The 26,718-nt window shown below is 38.8% G+C and overlaps 1 protein-coding gene across 1 annotated transcript in view; it reads left to right on the forward strand.

The window, feature by feature from the left end:
• The first annotated feature begins 858 nt into the window (after positions 1 to 858).
• The window catches only part of ATIC (5-aminoimidazole-4-carboxamide ribonucleotide formyltransferase/IMP cyclohydrolase), a 33,459-nt gene continuing 7,599 nt past the window's right edge, over positions 859 to 26,718 (forward strand). Inside the window, exons 1-12 of the mRNA XM_007187874.2 lie at positions 859 to 1,011; positions 1,317 to 1,443; positions 2,605 to 2,681; positions 3,324 to 3,390; positions 7,047 to 7,135; positions 7,438 to 7,589; positions 7,915 to 8,071; positions 17,811 to 17,936; positions 18,790 to 18,897; positions 19,726 to 19,811; positions 20,817 to 20,906; positions 24,113 to 24,241. Of these exons, the coding sequence (XP_007187936.2) occupies positions 993 to 1,011; positions 1,317 to 1,443; positions 2,605 to 2,681; positions 3,324 to 3,390; positions 7,047 to 7,135; positions 7,438 to 7,589; positions 7,915 to 8,071; positions 17,811 to 17,936; positions 18,790 to 18,897; positions 19,726 to 19,811; positions 20,817 to 20,906; positions 24,113 to 24,241 (1,227 nt within the window). The 5' untranslated portion in view covers positions 859 to 992. The remainder of the gene's footprint in view (positions 1,012 to 1,316; positions 1,444 to 2,604; positions 2,682 to 3,323; positions 3,391 to 7,046; positions 7,136 to 7,437; positions 7,590 to 7,914; positions 8,072 to 17,810; positions 17,937 to 18,789; positions 18,898 to 19,725; positions 19,812 to 20,816; positions 20,907 to 24,112; positions 24,242 to 26,718) is intronic.

The raw sequence follows: 26,718 nt of genomic DNA on the forward strand, positions 1-26,718 counted from the left end.
AGATAGGCAGCACTATTATTTTGTAATATAATTCTAACAAGGAACATTTTTAAAAGATTTCTTTAGACAGCAACATGTGTATATTTTGTGGCAAAGATGTTATTTTCAAAAAGAAATGAATGTGTTCAGTTTTGCTTTCCCTATTTTTCATGGATTAAGAAAAGCATCCCCAGGAATTCCCTGGCGGTCCAGTGGTTAGGACTCGGTGCTTTCACTGCAGGAAGCCGAGTTCAATCCCCTTTGGGGAACTAAGATCCCTCAAGCCTCAAGACGCAGCCAAAATAAAAAATGGCATTCCCCTCGCCCCCACCCCAACCATTATCATTCCTCTCATCCAGGCTTGAGTTAAATATTTACCGATTTGCCAGAAGACACCAACTTTCATAAGCAGATTTCAGGCTATTGTATAATGTGGAATCCAAAACTCAAATGAATGTCAATTTAACTTCATTTTGCCTCTGGGAACTGTGGAGTCACTTAATCTTTAGGCTTTCGTTTTACTTTTTTTAATATATTGAAACGGGAGGAAGGCAGATGATTGCCAAGATGCTTTCTAGCTTTGCTGCTCTAAGAACTTTTCCTTGTGTTTTTCTTGATTCCTCCGTCAGGGCTTCTGACACTTTGATCAGCCTCCGGGAAAGGCTGCCCTGGGCAACAGGAGTTAGCTCCTGAGGCTTGGGGCGACCACAGTTTGAGGGCAGGGACAAATCAGCTCTCCGGAGTGTGAGACTGTAGGCGGTGATCCCTTCCAGTTCTGGATTTAGGAAGCCAGCTGCACCGCACCCCACCCCGCATTCCCTTACCGCCCCGAGGCTCCAATTCCGCGTCTGAAATTGAACAGGGGGAGGGTTGGGTCACGTGACGGATCAGGTGCCCACCGGGTCCGCCCCGCTTCCTTCCGGCATAAATTCTGGCCGCACCGCCCCTCGCCTCCGCACGTGGCGTCTCCGCTTTTGTGCCCCGCGCTCCCGGGGGTCTCGCCGCCTGCAGCCATGGCACCCGGCCAGCTCGGTGAGCCCCTTGGCGCCCTGGAGGTGCCGCGCCATCGGCATCCGTGCCGCGCGGCGACCTTAAACTCCGGCAATGGCGGCGGCCGGGCGGGAGCTGCGGGGGCCCGGCAGGGTTGGAGGCGGCGCTGCGGTCTGCTAGGCCCCGGCCCGCGGTAGTAAGGTTCGCTGGCGGCAGACCCGGCCCCGGGTCAAGGTCTGGGTAGTGAGGGCCTTGAGATTCCCGACTGCCCCCAATATACAACCCCCGCTCCCCGGCCTTGAGGAATATAATGTACAGCGAGTGATGAGAAATGTTTTCTGTTTCAGCCTTATTTAGTGTCTCTGACAAAACCGGCCTTGTGGAATTTGCCAGGGACCTAGCTTCTGTGGGTTTGCATCTGATCGCTTCTGGAGGGACTGCAAAAGCTCTCAGAGATGCTGGTCTGGCAGTCAGGTAAGGCACAACTTGCTTTCTAGCTTAAGTCCAATCAGAACCTAGTGTGATGACGTTGATCAGAAAGTAATGTATTACAAGCACTGAGTAAAATAACGTTATTTACTCCTCCCAGCCAGGCTGTGAGATTGGTAAACTACTTAACCACCTTTGTGGAAGAGGAAGATGAGGCCCAGAGAAATTTAGTAACTTCTGTTCATATTTACAGAGTAAGGAGTTGGGACCCCCAGAGTCCTCATTTCAGAGCCCTCCTCAGCCACAACAGATTAATTTAGGTGGACTGTCTGTTGGGCAAGAAGGAAGTTGTGATTTGCAGGATGCATATGATCGGTTTTGACTGGCTCTTTAGTGAAACTGTAGACATCATTAAAATTCAACTCTTAAGATTCAGTCTCTCTTCCCTTAGCATCTCTGGTAACCCATGTTCAACATGTTGATGTGTTTCCTTCCAGTGTTTTTATAAGCATATTTTTTTATTTCATAGCTCATACAGAAGTTAGATGGTCTTGCTTCTTGCTTTTTTCACATATTGTGGGTTTTTAAAAATTTGCTTGTAAATTCTGGCAGAGAGGGTTCAGGTCAGTTTGGTGATATGGATCGATATTTAAATGCTGTCTTTTATGTGTCCCTTTGTCATGTTTTGTGATTATCTTTTTCCAGCTTACTTTTTCTTTTCATGTATTGAGTAAAAAGTTTTTAAATTTACATAGATCAGTCCTTTGTTCAATGTTTTGAAAGCATTCCTCACATACTTAATTTTGGTACTTTTCTTTTATTAAAGTGCTCAAACTTTTGATTCGGAATTTGTATTTGCATAGTGTTAACCAGTTATTCTAATACCAACACCACTTTACTAAACAATCTTTATTGCCCCACTCATTTACTTTGCTGTCTTTATGCTTGTTTAATCATAAAAATAAATCCTTGCTTTCTCTTTAGTCTGTTTCTGAGATAAGAATATTAATACTTTGTTGTATATTGCCAAATTACTTGTGAGTTGAATTTATTTCTCAATATTTCATTAGTATGGCTTATGATTCATTTTCTGAATTGTGAAAATCCAGGCTCTGAAAAAATGTTGGAAGATGCTTTGGAATGATGTAAAATGTAAAATGACAACTCAGCAGAAGCACTAGCAATATTCTGTTTATCTGTTTTCAGAGATGTCTCTGAGGTAACTGGATTTCCTGAAATGTTAGGGGGGCGTGTGAAAACCTTGCATCCTGCAGTCCATGCTGGTAAGTGGCTGATACCTTCAATTTAAAACAATCAGTGGTTTTCAGTTACTTTGTAGAATAAACAAAGGAATAAGGAAAAAGGCAGGTCATAGCTCAAAAAAAAATTATCTGTGAGGTTATACTGGTTTTGTCACATGTGCTGCTAAAGTTCATAACACATTAGAACCTGTTTAAAATCTGGTTTGCTTTATTAATTGATGGATTCCTCTGCTTTCTATTAGTCCTGGCCTGATAAATAAGTTAGAGTGTGATATTTCCTGCTGGAGTTAATGAAAATACTTAGATTTTAGAGTGTGAAAAAACTTTTATGATGATTCCAAACTTAGAATAAAGCATCACAGTGTAACTGACTTTCAAAGGAGTTCTTTCAAAATGCTTCACTATTTATGGGAGTACATGGAGTGATGGAACTGACAACAATTATATGAAAATTCCTTTTATGTTTTGTTGCTCAAGAAAAAGGGAATCAGGAACTGATGCAAACAATTTTTAAGTATACCCACTAATCTGAGTTTTGTACTGTCTGGTATTCTTAATTAGGCAATGCTAGGGTCTTTAACTTGATAGATGGGATCATGTTGGAAAGAAGTACCTTATTCTGACTTGTTTTTTGAACCTAATACTCTAACTTTGTTAAATTAGGCATCTTGGCTCGTAATATCCCAGAAGATAGTGCTGACATGGCCAGACTTGATTTCAGTCTTATAAGGTAAAAATTCAAAGTTGAACTTTTTTTTTTTAATAAGTATTTTAATTAATTAATTAACTAATTTTTGGCTGTGTTGTGTCTTTGTTTCTGTGCGAGGGCTTTCTCTAGTTGTGGCAAGTGGGGGCCACTCTTCATTGTGGTGTGCGGGCCTCTCACTATCGCGGCTTCTCTTGTTGCGGAGCACAAGCTCCAGACGCGCACGCTCAGTAGTTGTGGCACACGGGCCCAGCTGCTCCGAGGCATGTGGGATCTTCCCAGACCAGGGCTCGAACCCGTGTCCCCTGCATTGGCAGGCAGATTCTCAACCACTGCGCCACCAGGGAAGCCCCAAAGTTGAACTTTTAATACATTAGGGATCAAAGACAAAGAAGCCAAATCTGGTGTCTCTTTTTAAAGATCAAGGTTAGCATTAGGTTTAGTTTCCTGATCACTTACTATAAACATTTATCGAGGACCTTTGTGACGTTGTATGTGGGTAAACATTTTGATTTTGCCAAATTTATATTACTAAGATACATAATTATGCTTAAACAACCTTTGGTTTTTTAGGAAGTTGTGATCTAAATTGTCATACATATAAGTAACTTAGTTATTTGCATAATGATATTCACTGTTTCTTTTTAATACATATGTATAACAGCTTTATTTAGCTTAATTCATGTACCATACAATTCCCCAATTTAAAGTAGATAATTCAGTAGTTTAGTAATTTAGTATATTTAGAGTTGTACAATTATTACCACAGTTAATGTTAGAGTATATTCATCACCCCACCTCCCACCCTGACCCTCCCCCCAAAAAACTCTACCCATTAACTTTCATTCTTCATTTCCCGCAACAACCTAGGCAACCACCAGTCTATCTTCTGTCTCTATGGATTTGCACGAACATTGCATATCAGTGTAATTGTATAATATATGGTCCTCTGTGACTGGCTTCTTAGCATGTTTTCAAGGTTCATCCATGTTATAGCATATATCAATTCACTTTTTTATTGCTGAAGAGTAACTTATTGTATGGATATACTCCCATTTATCAGTTCATCAGTTGATGGATATTTGGATTGGTTGCACTATTGGATGTTATGAATAATGCAGCTATGGACATTCATGTACAGATTTTTATGTGGACATATATTTTCATTTCTCTTGGGTATATACCTGGGAATGGAATTTCTTGGTCATCTGGTAACTGTTTAAACTTTTGAGGAGCTGCCAGACTATTTTCCAAAGTGCTTCATCAGTTTACATTCCCACCAGCAGCGTTCAAAAGTTCTCACTTCTACATACTCAGCAACATTTGTTATTGATTTTTTTGATTCTAACCATCCTGTGATGTGGTATCTCATTGTGATTATGATTTGCATTTCCTAATGAGGTTGAGCATCTTTTCATGAGCATAAGCCATTTGTATACCTTTGGAGAAATATCTGTTCAGATGCCCATTTTAATTGTTACTTATTTTTTATTATTGAGTTGTAAGAATTCATTTTATCCCATTCTGTGGATTGTTTTCACTTTCTTAATGGTATCCTTTGACCATCATAAAAGTTTTAGATTTTGGTAATATCCAACTTACCTATATTTTTTCTTTTGTTGCCTGTGCCTTTGGTGTTATTTCTAAGAAACCATTTCATAATTCAAAATAATGAAGATTTATGCCTATGTTTTCTTTTAAGAGTTCTTTAGTTTTAGCTTTTATGCTTAGGTCTTTGATTCCTTTTAAGCTACTTTTTTTATATGTGGGTGTGAGGTAGGGGTCCGGCTTTATTTAGTATGTGGCTATCCAGTTGTCTCAGCATCATTTGTGGGAGAGACTATTCTTTCCCCATTGAATGATCTTGGTACACTTGATCTATACCTCCTTTATGCCAGCACCACGCCATTATCTTTGCGGTAAATTGTGAAAGTGGTAAGTGTGAGTCTTTCAGCTTTGTTCTTCTTTTTCAAGATTGTTTTGGGTATTCAGGGTCCCTTGCATTTCCATATGAATTTTAGGGTCAGCTTGCCCATTTCTGCAAAAAGGGGCGTTGGAATTTTTGTAGGGCTTATCTTGAATCTGTAGATCAATTTGGGGAATTTTGCCATCCTAACAGTATTAAGTCTTCCAGTCCATAAACATGGGATCTCTTTCTAAAGATTTTTTAAAATTTCTTTGAACATTGTTTTGTACTTTTTAAGATATAAGTCATATTCTTTTGTTATTTAAAATTTAAATTTATTCTTAAATTTGTTTGTTTTTGTTTTTGATGCTATTGTAAGTAGAACTGTTTTCTTAATTTTACTTTTGGATTGTTCCTCGCTAATGTGTATAAGTTCAATTGATTATATCCTACAACCCTGCTGAACTCATTTACTGATTAGTGCTAATGATTTTTCTGTGTGAATTCCTTAGGATTTTTCTATATACAAGATCATGTCACCTGCTAATAGAGATAGCATCACTTTTTTCCAATCTTGGTGCCTTTTATTTCATTTTCTTTGCTAATTGACCAGGGTAGAACCTCCAGTACAGGGTTGAGTAGAAGTGGTGAGAGTGGACATCCTTGTCTTGTTCCTGATCTTAGGGGAGAGCTTTCAGTCTTTCACCTTGAAGTATGATGTTAGCTGTGGGTTGTTTTTTTTTTTTAATATCCTTTATCGTGTTGAGCAAGTTCTATTCTTAATTTTTGAGTGTTTCCATCATGAGTGAGTTCAGTTTTATCAGATGCTTTCCGTGCATCTATTGAGATAATCAGGTGGTTTTTGTCCTTTATTTTATTGACATAGCTATTACAATAATTGATTTTTAGATATTAAATCAACCTTACAGTCCTGGGATAAACCATACTTTGCTGTGGTGTGTACTTCCTTTTCTATTTTAGTGGATTCAATTTGGTAGTATGTTAAGGACTTTTTGGTCCGTATTCGTAAGATGCTGTTCTGGTTTTTTTTTTTGCGACATTTTGTCTGGTTTTAGTATCAGGCATTGGGAAGTGTTGCCCACCACCCCCCCTTCTGTTTTTCTTTTTTTGTTAGTTTTTACCAGTTGTGCTTATTTCACTGGGGAACCAGCCCACATATCTCCTCACATTGCAGCCCTAGGGGTGGATCTCTGTTTCACTGGTGGTGAATTTTAGATCAGGTCTGTCCTTTAAATTACTCTTTTGTCCTTTTACCATTATTGTGTATGACCTTTCTGAAGACAAACAAATCTTTCCCCTTTAGAATGACCTATCATTTTTCATCATTTTACACAATCCACTGGAAATAGAGTGTAAAATCCAATGTCGTAGATAATGGCGATCACATTCCAAATTGAGGATATTATCGGTAGCCTTGTATTTTATTTCAGTTAAAATTTTGTTTTTAAATTTTGATGGCTTGATAGGACAGTGGGTTGCTAAGGTTACCCAAGCAGCAACATTGCAATATGATTTGGAGGGAATAATGTGTATTGAGAGCATTTGCTGACTACAGCCCCTTCTGTATACCTATGCTCTTGCAAATGTGGGAGGTCCTGACGTTTCAAAGTAACTTTAGAACTTTAAAACGTCAGGCTCACAGTTGATATTTTAGGTCTTAAGGGGTTTGGTCATGTTAACAGCTACTGACTGAGGTGTGTAAACGAGGGAAGTTTGAGTTTTTAGTGACAGCTGAATTCCTCTTTGTTTTTAGAGTTGTCGTTTGTAATCTGTATCCCTTTGCAAAGACGGTGGCTTCTCCGGCTGTAACTGTTGAAGTGGCTGTTGAGCAAATTGATATTGGTAAGTCAGAAAAACCATATTTGAAGACTGCTGGAGGAGACACTTCTTTACACTGTAAACAAGATGACTCTTGGATGTTCCCTATTAAGGGCCTAGCAAATAGTCGCTGCCCCCAGATAGTGTTCTGGGATGACTGATTCATTGATATTTTCTGAGCTCTTTCTCTGTGTAGAGATTGATCTGGCTTATTTTTCTCTTATTTTAAGGCAAGAATTATAGTAGAAGTAAGTATGTGTACAGTGACTTGATTTGAAAGAGGTGAAACTGATACGAAAATGCAAATCGTCTTTTGTTCTTCAAAGGGGGAGTAACCCTGCTGAGAGCGGCAGCCAAAAACCACACTCGAGTGACAGTAGTGTGTGAACCAGAGGACTATGCGGCTGTGTCCTCAGAGATGCAGGGCTCCGACAGCAAAGACACGTCTTTGGAGACAAGACGCCAGTTAGCCTTGAAGGTGCGGACACGCTTTTATCTAGTGCAGTGTTTGCAAAACCAACAGTACTCAGTTCTCACCAGATTACATCACCCTCCAGGGTTCTGCTTGGAGCTGCTATCCTTTTGTTGTAAATGCAGAGACCAACTATCAGAGAGGTGGTCTGTCAAAAGATTGAAAGAGAAATGGAAAGGGAATAATTCTTTGTGCTATTTATTATTATTTGGTGTGCACAGGCATGTGTGCGGGCTAGGGGTTGTAGTTTGATATATACTACTTATAACCATTTTTACCTCACTTTCAGAAATACTGCAGGTATTTTCACAAATCTTAACTCTTATTCTAGGCTTTCACTCATACGGCACAATATGATGAAGCAATTTCAGATTACTTCAGGAAAGAATATAGTAAAGGAATATCTCAGATGCCGTTGAGGTATGGAATGAACCCTCATCAAACTCCTGCCCAGTTATATACCCTGAAGCCCAAGCTCCCAATCACAGGTAAAAGCTGAGCGTTATGTGGCACGGTTTGCTGTGTCTGGATGTGTGTGTCTTTGTCTCTATTGTATCAGATGTGATTCACTTTTTAGAAGATAAAGTAAATTACATAGTACCTCTTATAGTTGCCTGAAGCTTGAGCTGTCAGTGGGACTTGTGAACAAAAAATATTGAGATAATCCAGGGTTCTGGAGAGTAGTCAAGTTGAAGATACAGATTCGAATGTCTGGTGTGTAGATGGTTTTGAAGATGTAGGACAAGATGGGATGGCTGAATTTTGGAGAAGACAGTCAGGACCAAACCTTGACGTGGCAGTGGAGAACCATCAGAGGAGAACCTATAGAGTTTCAACCAGTCGGAATGCTGCTGAGAGCAGTGGCTATTTGATTTGGGAATGTTGCAAACACACAATTTCCGTGGAATGATGGATCTGGAAGCCCAGTTAAAATGGGCCAAAATAGGAATGTGAGGTTAGGAAAGAAGAATGATAAAGATAATTCTTTGAACAGAGAAATTAGTCAGGGCTTAAGGATTTGTAGAGTTATGACAGGGGTTTTACAGTTTTTGGTTCTGTTTCGTTGTTAAGGTGGTCTGTTTAATGAGCAAGCACGTCCTACTCCCTGGTAGAGGGAAGAGTGGGTCCAGCAGGCAGAGGAGAGAGTTGTAGGTGTGAAGACTTCGGAGGGTTGAAGTTGGTGGGGGGCTGCCCTGGGTGAGAGCACAGACAGCTTCCTTCAGGCACTGAGAAGACAAGCTCAGAGGGCACATTGGTAGATTGGTGCTGTTTACTCCCTGTTACCAGCGGAGAGAGGGGAGGAGAGAGAAGCAGTGCAGGAAGTTTAAGGAGCATTTAAAATACTCTTTTCTTTGCTCTTGACAGTCGGTAAGGGCTATTACTACTTTGCCTCAGATATATTTTGAATCTTTTCTTTTTTTTTTTTTTTTAAATTCACGTTCTTATTGATTGATTGATTGCTGTGTTGGGTCCTCGCTTCTGTGCGAGGGCTTTCTCTAGTTGCGGCAAGTGGGGACCACTCTTCATCGCGTTGCGCGGGCCTCTCACTATCGCGGCCTCTCTTGTTGCGGAGCACAGGCTCCAGACGCGCAGGCTCAGCAATTGTGGCTCACGGGCCCAGTTGCTCCGCGGCATGCGGGATCCTCCCAGACCAGGGCTCGAACCCGTGTCCCCTGCATTGGCAGGCAGATTCTCAACCACTGCGCCACCAGGGAAGCCCCTGAATCTTTTCTAATACTGCCCAAGCCCATATACTCAGCCCTAGAGTTGTGTGTGTGTGAGTGAGTGATGTTAAAGACTGGTTTTCTTGTGATTGGAAACGAGAAGAGTTCTGTTTTGTTTCAACTGTTTAATAGATTAAACAACTTTAAACATTTCTCTATAGCACTTGTGTCTAAAGAGTTGTTAGTGTCTTTGGAAATTTGATAATTTGAAGGGGTTATTCTAACTAACTGAAATGTTTCAGAAGCCAAGTTTTCTCCTACTTACCACAATTAGTCTAAACTATAAAAAAAAGGGAGATGGAGTTTTATAAAAGATGTCTCATTTAATTTTTGCATGTTGTATGTCCTATAGGATATTTTACTTTTGTTGTTTACTGTTTATTGCCTATTTTGTTTCTTCTATGCCTCTCGCATAAGCTCCATGAGAACAGTAATTTTTTTTTTTTTTTTTGCTTGAGGGAACTTTATTTCCAAGTAGTTTTATTAAAAAGAGCATGTTTGTTTGGTTTTTTTAAAATTATTATTATTATTTTTTTTTTGGCCACACTGCACGGCATGTGGGATCTTGGTTCTCCAACCAGGGATCTAACCCATGCCCCTGCAGTGGAAGTGCAGAGGCTTAACCACTGGACCACCAGGGAAGTCCCCTAAAAAGAGCAGTTTTAGATTTACAGAAAAATTTCCCAGAAGTACAAAGAATTCTCATATGTCCCCCTTCCCCCAGTTTCCCCTGTTAAAAACTTTGCATTAGTGTGGTACATTTGTTACAATTAATGAACCAATATTGGTTCATTATTATTAACTAAGATCCATAGTTTAGATTCAGAATATGTTGTACATTCTATGGGTTTGGGCAAACGTATAATGTATTCACCATGATATTTTCCTACATAATAGTTTTGCCACCCTAAAAACTCCTCCCCTTCCACCCCTCTAACCCCTAGCAACCACTGATCTTTTCACTGTCTCTATACTTTTGCTGTGTTCCAGTATCATATAGTTGGAAACATATAGTATATAGCCTTTTCAGACTGACTTCTTTAACTTAGCAATATGCATTTAAGTTTCCTCCTGTGTCTTTTGGTAGCTTATTGCCTGATTGCTGAGTAATATTTCCTTGTGTGGTAGCTTATTACCTCTTATTGCTGAATAATATTTCCTTGTGTGTGATAAACCACAGTTTATCCATTCACCTTTTGAAGACATCAAGAATGTAAGGTGCTCTTTGGCAGTTTATGAATAAAGCTGTTATAAACACTTGTGTACGTGTTTTCGTGTAGGCACAAGTTTTCAACTCATTTGGGTAAATACTTAATATTTTCTATTGTATAATTCTATTGCGCATTTTGTTTCCTTTCTAACTCCACCCATAAGCTCCATGATGACAGTAATTTGTGTTTTTTTGGTTTTTTTTTTTAAATTCAAAGAGCATTTTATTGTTTGGAAGAAGTATAGAGAAACAGATTAATGTTTGAATTTTCTTTAAATTTAATTTAATTTATTTTTTTATACAGCAGTTTCTTATTAGTTATCCATTTTATACATATTAGTGTATATATGTCAATCCCAGTCTCCCAATTCATCCCCCCCAGCTTACTTTTCCCTCTTGGTGTCCATATGTTTGTTCTCTACATCTGTGTCTATTTCTGTCCTGAAAACCGGTTCATCTGTACCATTTTTCTAGGTTCTACATATATGCGTTAATATACAATATTTGTTTTTCTCTTTCTGACTTACTTCACTCTGTATGACAGTCTCTAGATCCATCCACGTCTCTACAAATGACCCAATTTCATTCCTTTTTATGGCTGAGTAATATTCCATTGTATATATGTACCACATCTTCTTTATCCATTCATCTGTCGATGGGCATTTAGGTTGCTTCCATGACCTAACTATTGTAAATAGTGCTGCAATAAACATTGGGGTGCATGTGTCTTTTTGAATTATGGTTTTCTCTAGGTATATGCCCAGTAGTGGGATTACTGGGTCATATGGTAATTCTGTTTTTAGCTTTTTAAGGAACTTCCATACTGTTCTCCATAGTGGCTGTATCAGTTTACATTCCCACCAACAGTGCGAGAGGGTTCCCTTTTCTCCACACCCTCTCCAGCATTTGTTGTTTGTAGATTTTCTGATGATGCCCATTCTAACTGGTGTGAGGTGATACCTCATTGTAGTTTTGATTTGCATTTCTCTAATAATTAGTGATGTTGAGCATCTTTTCATGTGCTTCTTAGCCATCTATATGTCTTCTTTGGAGAAATGTCTGTTTAGGTCTTCTGCCCATTTTTGGATTGGGTTGTTTGTTTTTCTAATATTGAGCTGCATGAGCTGTTTATATATTTTGGAGATTAATCCTTTGTCTGTTGATTCGTTTGCAAATATTTTCTCCCATTTTGAGGGTTGTCTTTTCGGCATGTTTGTAGTTTCCTTGGCTGTGCGAAAGCCTTTAAGTTTCATTAGGTCCCATTTGTTTATTTTTGTTTTTATTTCCATTACTCTAGGAGGTGGATCAAAAAAGATCCTGCTGTGATTTACGTTAAAGAGTGTTCTTCCTATGTTTTCCTCTAAGAGTTTTATAGTGTCCGGTCTTTATTTAGGTCTGTAATCCATTTTGAGTTTATTTTTGTGTATGGTGTTAGGGAGTGTTCTAATTTCATTCTTTTACATGTAGCTGTCCAGTTTTCCCAGCACCACTTATTGAAGAGACTGTTTTTTCTCCATTGTATATCCTTACCTCCTTTGTCATAGATTAGTTGACCATAGGTGTGTGGGTTAATCTCTGGGCTTTCTATCTTGTTCCATTGATCTATGTTTCTGTTTTTGTGCCAGTACCATATTGTCTTGATTACTGTAGCTTTGTAGTATAGTCTGAAGTCAGGGAGTCTGATATTCCTCCCGCTCCGTTTTTTTCCCTCAAGACTGCTTTGGCTATTCGGGGTCTTTTGTGTCTCCATACAAATTTTAAGATTTTTTGTTCTAGTTCCGTAAAAAATGCCATTGGTAATATGATAGGGATTGCTTTGAATCTGTACATTGCTTTGGGTAGTATAGTCATTTTCACAATATTGATTCTTCCAATCCAAGAACATGGTATATCTCTCCATCTGTTGGTATCATCTTTAATTTCTTTCATCAGTGTCTTATAGTTTTCTGCATACAGGTCTTTTGTCTCCCTAGGTAGGTTTATTCCTAGGTATTTTATTCTTTTTGTTGCAGTGGTAAATAGGAGTGTTTCCTTAATTTCTCTTTCAGATTTTTCATCATTAGTGTATAGGAATGCAAGAGATTTCTGTGCATTAATTTTATATCCTGCAACTTTACCACATTCATTAATTAGCTCTAGTAGTTTTCTGGTGGCTTCTTTAGGATTCTCTATATATAGTATCATGTTATCTGCAAACAGTGACAGTTTTACTTCTTTTCCAATTTGTATTCCTTGTATTTCTTTTTCTTCTCTGATTGCTGTGGCTAGGACTTCAAAGCTATGTTGAATAATAGTGGTGAGAGTGGACATCCTTGTCTTGTTCCTGATCTTAGAGGAAATGCTTTCAGTTTTTCACCATTGAGAATGATGTTTGCTGTGGGTTTGTCATATATGGCCTTTATTATATTGCAGTAGGTTCCCTCTGTGCCCACTTTCTGGAGAGTTTTTATCATAAATGGGTGTTGAATTTTGTCAAGAGCTTTTTCTACATCTATTGAGATGATCATATGGTTTTTATTCTTCAGTTTATTAATATGCTGTATCACATTGATTGATTTACGTATATTGAAGAATCCTTGCATCCCTGGGATAAATCCCACTTGATCATGGTGTATGATCTTTTTAATGTGTTGCTGGATTCTGCTTGCTAGTATTTTGTTGAGAAGTTTTGCATCTATATTAATCAGTGATATTGGTCTGTAATTTTCTTTTTTTGTAGTATCTTTGTCTGGTTTTGGTATCAGGGTGATGGTGGCCTCATAGAATGAGTTTGGGAGTGTTCCTTCTTCTGCAATTTTTTGGAAGAGTTTGAGAAGAATGGGTGTTAGCTCTTCTCTAAATGTTTGATAGAATTCAGCTGTGAAACCATCTGGTCCTGGACTTTTGTTTGTTGGAAGATTTTTAATCACAGTTTCAATTTCATTACTTGTGATTGGTCTGTTCATATTTTCTATTTCTTCCTGGTTCAGTCTTGGAAGGTTATACCTTTCTAAGAATTTGTCCATTTCTTCCAGGTTGTCCGTTTTATTGGCATAGAGTTGCTCCTGGTAGTCTCTTAGGATGCTTTGTATTTCTGTGGTGTCTGTTGTCACTTCTCCTTTTTCATTTCTAATTTTATTGATTTGTGTCCTCTCCCTCTTTTTCTTGATGAGTCTGGCTAATGGTTTATCAATTTTTATCTTCTCAAAGAACCAGTGTTTAGTTTTATTGATCTTTGCTCTTGTTTTCTTTCTTTGTATTTCATTTATTTCTGCTCTGATCTTTATGATTTCTTTCCTTCTACTAACTTTGGGTTTTATTTGTTCTTTCTCTAGTTCCTTTAGGTGTAAGGTTAGATTGTTTATTTGAGATTTTTCTTGTTTCTTGAAGTAGGCTTGTATTGCTGTAAACTTCCCTCTTAGAACTGCTTTTACTGCATCCCATAGGTTTTGGATTGTTGTGTTTTCGTTGTAATTTGTCGCTACGTATTTCTTTATTTCCTCTTTGATTTCTTCAGTGATCTCTTGGCTATTTAGTAATGTATTGTTTAGCCTCCATGTGTTTGTGTTTTTTACGTTTTTTTCCCCTGTAATTGATTTCTAATCTCATAGCATTGTGGTCAGAAAAGATGCTTGATATGATTTCAATTTTCTTAAATTTACTGAGGCTTGATTTGTGACCCAAGATGTGATCTATCCTGGAGAATGTTCTGTGTGCACTTGAGAAAGTGTATTCTGTTGTTTTTGGATGGAATGTCCTGTAAACATCAGTTAAGTCCATCTTGTTTAATGTGTCATTTAAAGCTTGCATTTCCTTATTTATTTTCATTTTGGATGATCTGTCCGTTGGTGAAAGTGGGTGTTAAAGTCCCCTACTATTATTGTGTTACTGTTGATTTCCCCTTTTATGGCTGTTAGCATTTGCCTTATGTATTGAGGTGCTCCTATGTTGGATGCATAAATATTTACAATTGTTATATCTTCTTGGATTGATCCCTTGATCATTATGTAGTGTCCTTCTTTTTTTTTTTTTTTTTTTTTTAAAGGATTTTCTTATTTATTTATTTATTTATTTATTTATTTTTGGCTGTGTTGGGTCTTCGGTTCGTGCGAGGGCTTTCTCCAGTTGCGGCAAGCGGGGGCCACTCTTCATCGCGGTGCGGGGACCGCTCTTCATCGCGGTGCGGGGGCCTTTCTCTATCGCGGCCCCTCCCGTCGCGGGGCACAGGCTCCAGACGCGCAGGCTCAGCAATTGTGGCTCACGGGCCCAGCTGCTCCGCGGCATGTGGGATCTTCCCAGACCAGGGCTCGAACCCGTGTCCCCTGCATTAGCAGGCAGATTCTCAACCACTGCGCCACCAGGGAAGCCCATGTAGTGTCCTTCTTTGTCTCTTGTAATAATCTTTAATTTAAAGTCTATTTTGTCTGATATGAGAATTGCTACTCCAGCTTTTTTTTTGATTTCCATTTGCATGGAATATCTTTTTCCATCCCCTCACTTTCAGTCTGTATGTGTCCCTAGGTCTGAAGTGGGTTTATTGTAGATAGCATATATGTGAGTCTTGTTTTTGTATCCATTCAGCCAGTCTGTGTCTTTTGTTTGGAGCATTTAATCCATTCTCGTTTAAGGTAATTATTGATATGTATGTTCCCATTACCATTTTCTTAATTTATTTGGGTTTGTTTTTGTAGGTCCTTTTCTTCTCTTGTGTTTCCCGCTCAGAGAATTTCGCTTAGCACTTGTTGTAGAGCTGGTTTGGTGGTGCTGAATTCTCTTAGCTTTTGCTTGTCTGTGAAGCTTTTGATTTCTCCATCGAATCTGAATGAGATCCTTGCTGGGTAGAGTAATCTTGGTTGTAGGTTCTTTCCTTTCATCACTTTTTTTTTTTTAAATGAAAGCTTCTTTCTTTCTTTCTTTCTTTCTTTTATTTTTGGCTGTGTTGGGTCTTCGTTTCTGCACGAGGGCTTTCTCTAGTTGCGGCGAGCGGGGGCCGCTCTTCATTGCGGTGTGCGGGCCTCTCACTATTGCAGCCTCTCTTGTTGCGGAGCACAGGCTCCAGACGCGCAGGCTCAGTAATTGTGGCTCACAGGCCTAGTTGCTCTGCGGCATGTGGGATCTTCCCAGACCAGGGCTCGAACCCACATCCCCTGCATTGGCAGGCAGACTCTCAACAACTGAGCCACCAGGGAAGCCCCTTGTTTCATCACTTTAATCTATCATGCCACTGCCTTCTGGCTTGTAGAGTTTCTGCTGAGAAATCAGCTGTTAACCTTATGGGAGTTCCCTTGTATGTTATTTGTCATTTTTCCCTTGTTGCTTTCAATAATTTTTCTTTGTTTTTAATTTTTGTCAATTTGATTACTATGTGTCTCGGCATGTTTCTCCTTGGGTTTATCCTGCCTGGGACTCTCTGCGCTTCCTGGACTTGGGTGGCTGTTGCCTTTCCCATGTAAGGGAAGTTTTCGACTATCATCTCTTCAAATATTGTCTTGGGTCCTTTCTGTCTCTCTTCTCCTTCTGGGACCCCTATAATGCGAATGTTGTTGTGTTTAATGTTGTCCCAGATGTCTCTTAGGGTGTCTTCATTTCTTTTCATTCTTTTTTCTTTATTCCGTGATAGTGAATTCCACCATTCGGTCTTCCAGGTCACTTACCCATTTTTCTGCCTCAGTTATTCTGCTGTTGATTCCTTCTAGTGTATTTTTTTTTTTTTAAAGGAAGGAGGGAGGAAGGGAGGGAAGAAATGGGATTGAGTTTTATTTATTTATTTATGGCTGTGTTGGGTCTTCGTTTCTGTGCGAGGGCTTTCTCTAGTTGTGGCAAGTGGGGGCCGCTCTTCATCGCGGTGCGCAGGCCTCTCACTATCACGGCCTCTCTTGTTGCGGAGCACAGGCTCCTGACGCGCAGGCTCAGTAATTGTGGCTCACGGGCCTAGTTGCTCCGCGGCATGTGGGATCTTCCTAGACCAGGGCTCGAACCCGTGTCCCCTGCATTGGCAGGCAGATTCTCAACCACTGCGCCACCAGGGAAGCCCTGTAGTGTATTTTTAATTTCAGTTATTGTATTGTTCGTCTGTGTTTGTTTGTTCTTTAATTCTTCTAGGTCTTTGTTAAGCATTTCTTGCATCTTCTCGATCTTTGCCTCCATTCTTTTCCCAAGGTCCTGGATCATCTTCACGATCATTATTCTGAATTCTTTTTCTGGAAGGTTGCCTATCTTCAAGATCATTTTTCTGAATTCTTTTTCTGGAAGGTTGCCTATCTCCACTTCATTTAGTTGTTTTTCTGTGGTTTGATCTTGTTCCTTCATCTGGTACAAAGTCCTCTGGCTTTTCATTTTGTCTATCTTTCTGTGAATGTGGTTTTTGTTCCACAGGCTGCAGAAGTGTAGTTCTTCTTGCTTCTGCTGTCTGCCCTCTGTTGGATGAGGCTATCTAAGAGGATTGTTGATGACAGTAATTTGGGAGGGACTGTTTTGTTCACTGATAATATCCCAAATTCTTAGAACAGTGCCTAACATTGTAGTAGGCACTCAGTAGATGTTTGGCAAGGTTTTGCTTTTAAAACTATCTGCTATCCAAGATAACACAAAGGAAATGAAATTATAAAGTTGTTTTTAATTAGTGGCCCACTAGTTTTGTGTGTGCGCTGAACTTCTTATAAATGTTTATTCACAAGATTTTGGCTTTTAAAAATCCTGCCACTGTTAAGAAAATAGGCAGTGAAAAAGTTGTAGTCTCCTTTTTAACTGCATTTCAACTTTAGACTGAGTCTACCGAGTCTGGTATAAAAGAAGAAAAACCCAACACACATTTTTCCCTCCATCTCTCCCACCCACTAAACTCTTGCTTTAGTTTGTAACATTATTTCTTAAACTGACATGACTTACAATTTAAATTTTATACTATAAATTGTACAGTAAAGTTGCCACAGTTGTTTGATCTTATTTCTGTACTGAAGTGGATCCCTGATGATCACTAGTCTAGTCATACTTTTTTCCTGTTCCTGAATTCTCTGTTGATTTATTTGTGGATTGGCTGGCTTTGGTCTACCAGTGGTGTGTGCACACGTGTGTGTTCCTGCACCTCTGTGGTGTGTGTGTGTTTGTTAAGATGGGCTCAGACTCAGGTGCTTTATTCAATCTCACCAAGTTCTTCTATGTTCGTGTATATCTGTTTGCCTCTTCGTTTTACTTTATTTGAAACATATTTGTGCAATCTTTATATATGTGTTTTTAAAGTTTTTCTAGGAAATGTACACATATCTGATCTTATTGACCTGGCTTGTTAATGTGTATTTATATTTTTGTATGTAGTTTTGAATGGAGCCCCTGGATTTATAAACTTGTGTGACGCTTTGAATGCCTGGCAGCTGGTGAAGGAACTCAAAGAAGCTTTAGGCATTCCAGCCGCTGCCTCTTTCAAACATGTCAGCCCGGCAGGTAAAGCACTGCACTCTGGGATTCTCTGGAACTGTTCAAAATACACTTTTTAAAAAACTTTTTGGAAGTTTGACAAGACTCAAAAGCGAATATAGACATTCTGTGAAGTCTGAAACCACTTTTGTTAATAATAATATCAATGTAGTAACTGGATAAAATCTGATAACGATACCATGTGCACATATCTTTTACATATATATAATGTGTAACACTATTATGAGACAGGAACGTCAGATGATAGTTTTATTTGTAGTGGAAACATGTTTTAGAAAATAAAAGTGATATTGCTTAATGCAGTATGACTAAACTAAACATTTTTCCACATGGTTGCAAATTTAACTGAGTAGACATAAAGAAGTTGTTCTTATGGCACTTTTAGCTTTTAAGGCCATTGTATGAGAGACCTTTTTTCTTCTATGTTTAAGTCAGCTTTACAGCTGAGTTATTTATATCACTTACTGACAATTCAACACATAATTAGTTCTCAGATAGTTTTTGGATATTAAAACAACGGGAGTGGCAGGGAAATAAACGGTGTGTGATATCAAGCAGGGCAGAGAGTCAGTAATGAAGTAAAGTAGCTTCATACACACGCCTGGTGCTGGCAGACTCAAGACAGTGGCTCTGTTTTCAGAGGCTGGAGAAGAGATTCCCCCCGCCTCACCCTCCCCTGCAGTTATATTTTTGGCATTTAATTACCTGGTCAAACAGGTTTTTGTTGAATTTGGCCCAAGCACTAGAAATTATGCTATATAGACTAGATATTTTAGACTAGATGTTTAGAAAAATGTCCTGATTTAGGAATTGATAAGTAACTTGAGATTTTTGGTTTATTTATGGTTTTCTATACCAGGCGCTGCTGTTGCAATTCCACTCAGTGAAGATGAAGCCAAAGTCTGCATGGTCTATGATATGTACAAAACCCTCACACCCATATCCACTGCATATGCAAGAGCAAGAGGTCAGAAGAATAATAGCGCTTTTTCTGTTGTTCTTTTTGTTTGAGAGGAAAAGTAATATTTTATCTTAAAGTAGTAATATCCTTTGTTTCGTTATAGGATTTCAAATTATCTTAATTTGTTTTTCATTAATACTTCAGAATGACTCTATGAGAGCCTTGGAATAAATTTGTTTATAAAAGTGTGTGTTAGTTTTAGTATTTAATGTAATAAAGGGAAGCACAATTGGAATTTGGTGCATGAAGTTTCAGATTAGGCTATTGAATGCATTTGTATTGCTAAATTTGAATTGTATGATTATTTAAGTACACTGAATTTGGTTAAAGTTATATTTTATATAATTCACAGGTATCTAATTCATGAGCTTAATAACCTGTGAATATTGTAAAATTAATGGGAGATTATTGAGACACTTTCTCATGGTTTACCTTCTACAACAGGGGTTAAGAAACTGTGGCTCATTGGCTAAATCCAGCCCACCACCTAGCTTTGTAAATGTAGTTTGGTTGGAATAGGGTCACATAGTATTGTCGGTGGCTGATTGCTAACCACAATCTTGGAGTTGGAACAGGGATCACCTGGCCGCAAAGCTTAAAAAATATTTACTATCAGGCCCTTTACAGAAAAAGTTTGCTGCATGTTGCTCTAGGAGGTAAAATGAAAGAATATTTCTTATTGATTATTTCAGTTAAATGACTTACTAATCTATTGTTTAAATCTTAGTCAAGTTAGATTTTATATGATCACATTGAGGTTTGTTGAACATTACCCTTTTCTGTATAAGGATGGATAATCTGTGATAAATACTAAGTTTTAATTTTTATTTACAGGAGCTGATAGGATGTCTTCCTTTGGTGATTTTGTTGCATTATCTGATACTTGTGATGTCCCTACTGCCAGAATTATCTCTAGAGAGGTTAGTGGACATTCTGTATCTTGTCCCATGCATAACTAAGTAGAGCTTAATTTGTTCATAGTGTTTATTGAAACCATAACCTATAATATTTGTATTTGGCTATTGTGATCAACTTTTATATATTTAATTCTTTAAAATTTTCTAGTAGTCATTGTCTTAATGCCAGAGTTACTGTTTCTGAAGAATAGAGGATGCTATCTTGGATGGTGATGTAATAATGAACCCGGCTGTAAACTTTCATTAGGTCTGTAATGAAGAAGACTGTATATTGGGGGAATTATGAACTACTCTAAAAAACTAACCCCCATCAATTGAGTACCAAGCAGGCATTCCGGAAAGGTGGGGGTGGGGCTGGGGAGATAGAGTAAGACGAATGAAGGAGCTCAGGTGCCTCGGAGGGAAACAGTTAGCAGTTAAGGCTAACAGGGCCTGTGACTTGACAATATTTAGTTGCTTTAGGGATCCTTACCATCACCCCTACCCTCCCCAGCTGCCGTGGAGCTGGCATGCTGTGTTACAGGTTACAGCATGAGGCTTTGGGGTGTGAGCTGTGACTTTCGTATCTTTATAATGTGTTAAATCTGATTTCCTCTGACCGCTTTTCTTGCTGTTGAGGAGCCTGCCTTGCCTCGGGTCACTTAGCCAGGTTTTGGCAGAGCCAGAATTAGAAGAACATACTCTTTCTGGTACAAAACCACCCCGTGAACAGAAGAGTAAAAAATCATTTTTCTTCCTAAGATACGTGTATTACAGCGAATCATTCATATATTCTTGGTTAAAATTGAAACAGACAACCAAAAGGACAGCCAATGAGATAAGATCAGCTGTAGAAAGTTGTATTCTAGCATAGACTTACCTTTTCCAAGTATAGTATTTGTATTATCTGGTGGAGGCAGAAACCAGAAACTGCTACTGCATTATTTATGACAGATAATTATCTCTAGATCATTTAAGAGGTGTTCTCTAATTTTTTAAAATAGAAATTAATATTTAATACACATATAGGTATCTGATGGTATTATTGCCCCGGGATATGAAGACGAAGCTTTGAAATTACTTTCTAAAAAGAAAAATGGGAACTACTGTGTTCTTCAGGTTAGTGCAATTCATGTTTGAAACAGTAATTTGCTCTTCTATTTTGTCTCTTTTTCCCCATATTTAATCTTTCCTTTATACTGACACCCTTCTAATTTATCCTTCTTTACTATGGTTTTTTTATCCTTAACCCTGCAAATTTTTTCTTCCTATTAATTTTTTGGGTTTAAGATCAAGATAGCTTTCTCACCCTTACTTTTCATTTCTTTAAAAATAATATATTTAATGTGGTTTCCTATTCAAAAGGTATTGAAGGTTATTTGATGAAGTCTCCTCATCCTTCCCTTCTGCCACTCTGTTACCTTTTTTAAAAGTAATAGTTTCAATTTCTTGCTCACCTTTCCTGAAATAGGTAGTCTATACATATTCAGCAAATATTTGCATTTGCATTTCTTCTTTTTCTCCCCATTGACACAAATGCACACTGCTTCATCGTCTTGGAAGTTTGTCCCGTATCTGTGTATCTTATCTAGCCAGTCACCAGTCTTTAGCTATTACGCACACCCTGCAGTGAATAAGCTAGAGGGAAAGTCCTGAGAATAAAATTAGGACTGGGTTGCAGACTATCTGTATTGGTGACTTTGATAGATGCTGCTCATGTTAAGGTTGTACAACCAGTTTTATATCTTAATGGGAATGTGTAAGGGTGCCTATTTCCTAACACCTTTGCTAGCATCAAGTTTTTAAACATTTTTATCTTAGCAGTTAGATAGATGAAAATGGCATCTCATTGCAGTTTTAGTTTCTCATTGTGTGTGGGTGAACATCTTTTCACATTTAAGAGTGTTTTTACTTCCCTTTTATGAACTGTCTGCCCATGTTCTTTGCCTGTCTTTTCTAATAGATTGTTGAATTTTTTCAAGCTCTTATACATTAGGGAAATTAGCCCATAGTCTGATCATAAATGGATAAAGCAAAAAGTTATTTGAATTGAAAGTTAAAATTCATAATACTGTTTTTCAGAAGGTATTAATGTAAAAAAAAATTTGTGGAATCCAAATTCCATATATTGAAAGTTATTATTCTTCATTTTAAGAAACCAATAATTACATGGTTCACCATAGATTCCATGTCAGCTTTTCAAGGAAAGAAAACAAAAATACGACATTAAATGTAAGACTTTTTTTTTTTTTTTTTTTTTAAGTTTGCATTTCTTTTTTTTTTAAAGATTTATTGATTGATTGATTGATTGATTGATTGCTATGTTGGTTCTTCGTTTCTGTGCGAGGGCTTTCTCTAGTTGTGGCAAGCGGGGGCCACTCTTCATCGCGGTGCGCAGGCCTCTCACTATCGTGGCCTCTCTTGTTGCGGAGCACAGGCTCCAGACGCGCAGGCTCAGTAGTTGTGGCTCACGGGCCTAGTTGCTCCGCGGCATGTGGGATCTTCCCAGACCAGGGCTCGAACCCGTGTTCCCTGCATTAGCAGGCAGACTCTCAACCACTGCGCCACCAGGGAAGCCCTAAATGTAATACTTTCTTAAAAGCTACTTGACAGAAGTAGCTTTTTTTTTTTTTTTTTAATTTTTTTTTTTTAAATTAATTAATTAATTCATTTATTTATGGCTGTGTTGGGTCTTCGTTTCTGTGCGAGGGCTTTCTCTAGTTGTGGCAAGCGGGGGCCACTCTTCATCGCGGTGCGCGGGCCTCTCACTGTCGCGGCCTCTCCCGTTGCAGAGCACAGGCTCCAGACGCGCAGGCTCAGTAGTTGTGGCTCACGGGCCTAGCCGCTCCGCGGCATGTGGGATCTTCCCGGACCGGGGCACGAACCCGTGTCCCCTGCATTGGCAGGCGGATTCCTAACCACTGCGCCACCAGGGAAGCCCAGAAGTAGCTTTTTTAAAAGCTACTTAATCATTCAGTTAGCTGCCACTGTATTCTTCACTCTTAACTGTTTTTTGTTGTTGTTGTCATTAAGAGTAGTAAGTACTTATGGCTATTAGCAATTACTTGTAGCATCATGGAGAATGTTTTCCAAATCCTGAGCCTGACCCTGATCATGACCTCTTTACCACCGGACAGTATCATGTTTCAGGGTGTCAAAAGAACACCAGGGCTTCCTCAATATTTTGTTTATTCGAGAGGTTTTTTTATGACATCAGTTAATAGGCGGGCACATCTCAGTTTTAGAAATTTTATAATACAAAGGGAAAAGGACCATTTTAGAATTCAGGAAAATGCAGACTAAGCAGAATTAATATGAGGGCTTGCTTATAAGTTACAGGTATCAGTGCTTTCTAAGTCAAAGATCATCCAAAGGTTAAATGAAGAAATACTGTCAAATTTGGAAAAATGTTTAGGGAGAGAGTGATCTTTTGCAGGTTATTCCCATGTCTTACTATCATTTCAGTTAAAAATTTGGGAGAGGAAGAAAGCAGTGAATGACGTATTCCTTTTCAAATAACAAAGACACAGACTACAAATGCTGTTCTTTCTCTTTTAACTTTTTTTTTTTTAGTTTTGGCTGCGTTGGGTCTTCCTTGCTGCATGCGTGCTTTCTCTAGTTGCAGCGAGCAGGGGCTACTTTTTGTTGCCGTGTGTGGGCTTCTCATTGCGTTGGCTTTTCTTGTTGCGGAGCATGGGATCTAGGCACGCGGGCTCCCGTAGTTGTGGCTCACGAGCTCTCGAGTGCAGGCTCAGTAGTTGTGGCACACGGGCTTTGTTGCTCCGCGGCATGTGGGAACTTCCTGGACCAGGGCTTGAACCCTTGTCCCCTGCATTGGCAGGTGGATTCTTAACCACTGCGCCACCACGGAAGCCCACTCTTTTTTAACTTTTTAATCTAAATCTTAGTTAAGTATTTGTAATAGATGTTTAGAAAAAAATTAGAGGTTAGTTTTTATGCCACTGCCTGTTTGTTAGCGTATTACCTGTTTTAGTTTTTTTTTTTTTTTTTTTTAAACCATATGTACAGTGCTTTCAGTTACTGAAACCAGAAATGCTCTGTTGGAATCATTGGTTCTAATGTTTGGTATAAGTTACAAAACCCTATAAGATTATAAAACCTATAAAAAATTTTGGAGCAAAATATTGGTGCCTGGCCATTCTATTACACCCATCCTGAAATGATCTTGTACCTGCTTAAGTTAGAAAAAATGCATATAGCCTTGCTTATAATGAAATATCTTGAACATAAATTAAGTGAAAAATTTTGAGGGATGTAGACATATTTTTTACTCTTTTAACTCTTTAAATTTGTGTTTTATTTAGATGGACCAGTCTTACAGTCCAGATGAAAACGAAGTTCGAACTCTCTTTGGTCTTCGTTTAAGCCAGAAGAGAAATAATAGTGTCGTCAACAGGTCATTATTTAGCAACATTGTTACCAAGAATAAAGATGTAAGTCTGAAAATATCTTAACTGAATACTAATAATTCAGTAGATCTGTTTTTAATATTTATATGCTTATGCATTTATTAAGGCCCGTATTTAAAACTGGTTGATATGCAAAGAGCTGGCTCATCTTTGAGTTGTCAAGTAAGTTTGGGAACTTAAAAAATGAACAGAAGACCATATTAGAAACTTCTGTGCATATGTATATATGTAGTTATTTACCTTCAATTCTCCATATATGGGGTGATGTCTTTTATAAATCTGTAACTTGCCTTTTTTTCTTTCTTTTTTTATATGGAATCTGTGCCCTTGGGTCAGTTTTAATTTTATTTATTTATTTATTTTTGGCTGTGTTGGATCTTCGTTTCTGTGTGAGGGCTTTCTCTAGTTGCGGCAAGCGGGGGCCACTCCTCATCGTGGTGCGCGGGCCCGTCACTATCGTGGCCTCTTTTACTGCGGAGCACAGGCTCCAGACGCGCAGGCTCAGTAGTTGTGGCTCACGGGCCTAGTTGCTCCGCGGCATGTGGGCTCTTCCCAGACCAGAGCCCGAACCTGTGTCCCCTGCATTAGCAGCCAGACTCTCAACCACTGCGCCACCAGGGAAGCCCAACTTGCCTTTTTTTCTATGCACTGAGCTACAAATGTGTTTCTATATCAGGAAACATAGATCCACATCTTCATCTGAAAGGCCATGTGGCAATCCATGTACTATGATGGATATTTAAGTTGTTTCCATTTTCAGTGCTGTGATTGATGTTTTCACATAGTCACGATTTTGCTATTGTCCTGTTGTCATCTTTTAGAAGGACATATTCCTAGGATAAAAATGGTTTCATTTTTGTATTTACATGTATTATATCGATTAATATGCACAGCTCCCTCTGGGCAGGGTGTGACTACTGTCAACTCTGTTGTAAAGATCACAAAATTGTGACAGAGAGGACAGTTAAGACATTTGCCCAAGGTTATACTATAAGGAAATGGGTGAGCTAGTAGTACTTGTTTTTCTGAAATCCCTTAATTGGGCCTTCAGTTTTAAAGGATATTTTTGCTGGGTCTAATGTTGGCTGTACTTTCTTTTCAGTATTTCAGATGTGTAACTGACTTCATTTTTTTCTGGTCTTATCTGCTGGTATGCCTGGTATTTTTGATTGCATGCTGGGCATTGGATATTGATGAAATAAAAATTTCATATTTTAAGGCAAGGCAAGAAAAATTTAAACATGAAACTTCTTCTCTGCCCTTTGGCCTCCTCCTTCCCCTCTAGCGTGCATTGTGCATCTGCATTATGCGTTAACCAGTCTTCCTCAGTGGCAGAAATACCTGCTCAACCATAAAGCTCAATTTTTCTTCTTCTGGTGCCAGCCACGTCGCTCCTTAGAAGATAACATTCCTTTCTCAATCCTGTGAGGGGTCACGATGACCCACCACTCTGCCTTGTGCATGCAGACATCTTTGGTGAACTTTATGTACAATGCCAACATATCACTTCCCTTAAAGATAGTGATTGGTACAGAGCAGACTGGTCAGACAACGTGGGGAGATTCTGGGCTGCACCTAATGGAAGTTCTTAGCTTAAATACTTACTTATGACCTTATTAATATTACTAGCTATTTTATTTCTATTCTGCCTATTTTACAAGATTACTGTTTCTTCCAAATATGTGACTGAGCGTTTGATAAAAATAACGATGACTAGGGGAGTTGAAATGATTGGCCAAATACATCTTTCTGTAAGATCAATGATTATAATAGTGTAACTATAGATATGGGAAGAAGCAACAAGAGGGAACCATTTCCTGGACCATAATAGACTAGTAAGGCAGGTGGTCCAGAGGCTTTTGGTTACTGCCAACAAGGCCTAGTCCAGTAATAGCACATCAAGTGGCTTATCAACGAAATCCTTGCCTGAACTGAATGAGCATTCCTAGCACCATGGGACAAATTAGTCACAAAATGCCTCCCAAACTTTGGTTGAAATTAAGACCAAAAGGGAGGGGATGGTAAAATAAAGAATGTCTCCCACCATCCAGTTTTGCAAGAATCAAGTCTTTAGCCACTGCAGCCACTGAAAGGAATTCAGGATGAGGTACTTTGTGCTCTGGGAAAACTGACAGAACTGGCCCTCAGATAGTTAGATACTTTCAGGAGATTTTGTGAACCCAGTTTCTTGTATCTTCCCATACTTAGAAAAGCACTTAAAACCATTAACTAAGATGTCTGTTCCTCTAGAATAGCAGTAACCTTCTGTCGAGAAATGTGCTTGATTGCACGTGCCCCTTCATCGAAATCACGTGTATACTGGCCTCCGCCCTTACCTGTTTGGAACAGTTCTCAGAGCTCACTGAGAGACTGTCTCCTGGGTTCCTCAGGTTGTCTCAAATAAAATTTTCCATATCTTTTGTAGGTTGACTATTTGATCCGTTTTTTGGTCCGCAATATGAAAGAACCATATAGATATTTTGAGGGTCTGGATGGTGTTT

Source organism: Balaenoptera acutorostrata, chromosome 8 (assembly GCF_949987535.1).
Source record: "Balaenoptera acutorostrata chromosome 8, mBalAcu1.1, whole genome shotgun sequence".
NCBI classification, from domain to species: domain Eukaryota; kingdom Metazoa; phylum Chordata; class Mammalia; order Artiodactyla; family Balaenopteridae; genus Balaenoptera; species Balaenoptera acutorostrata.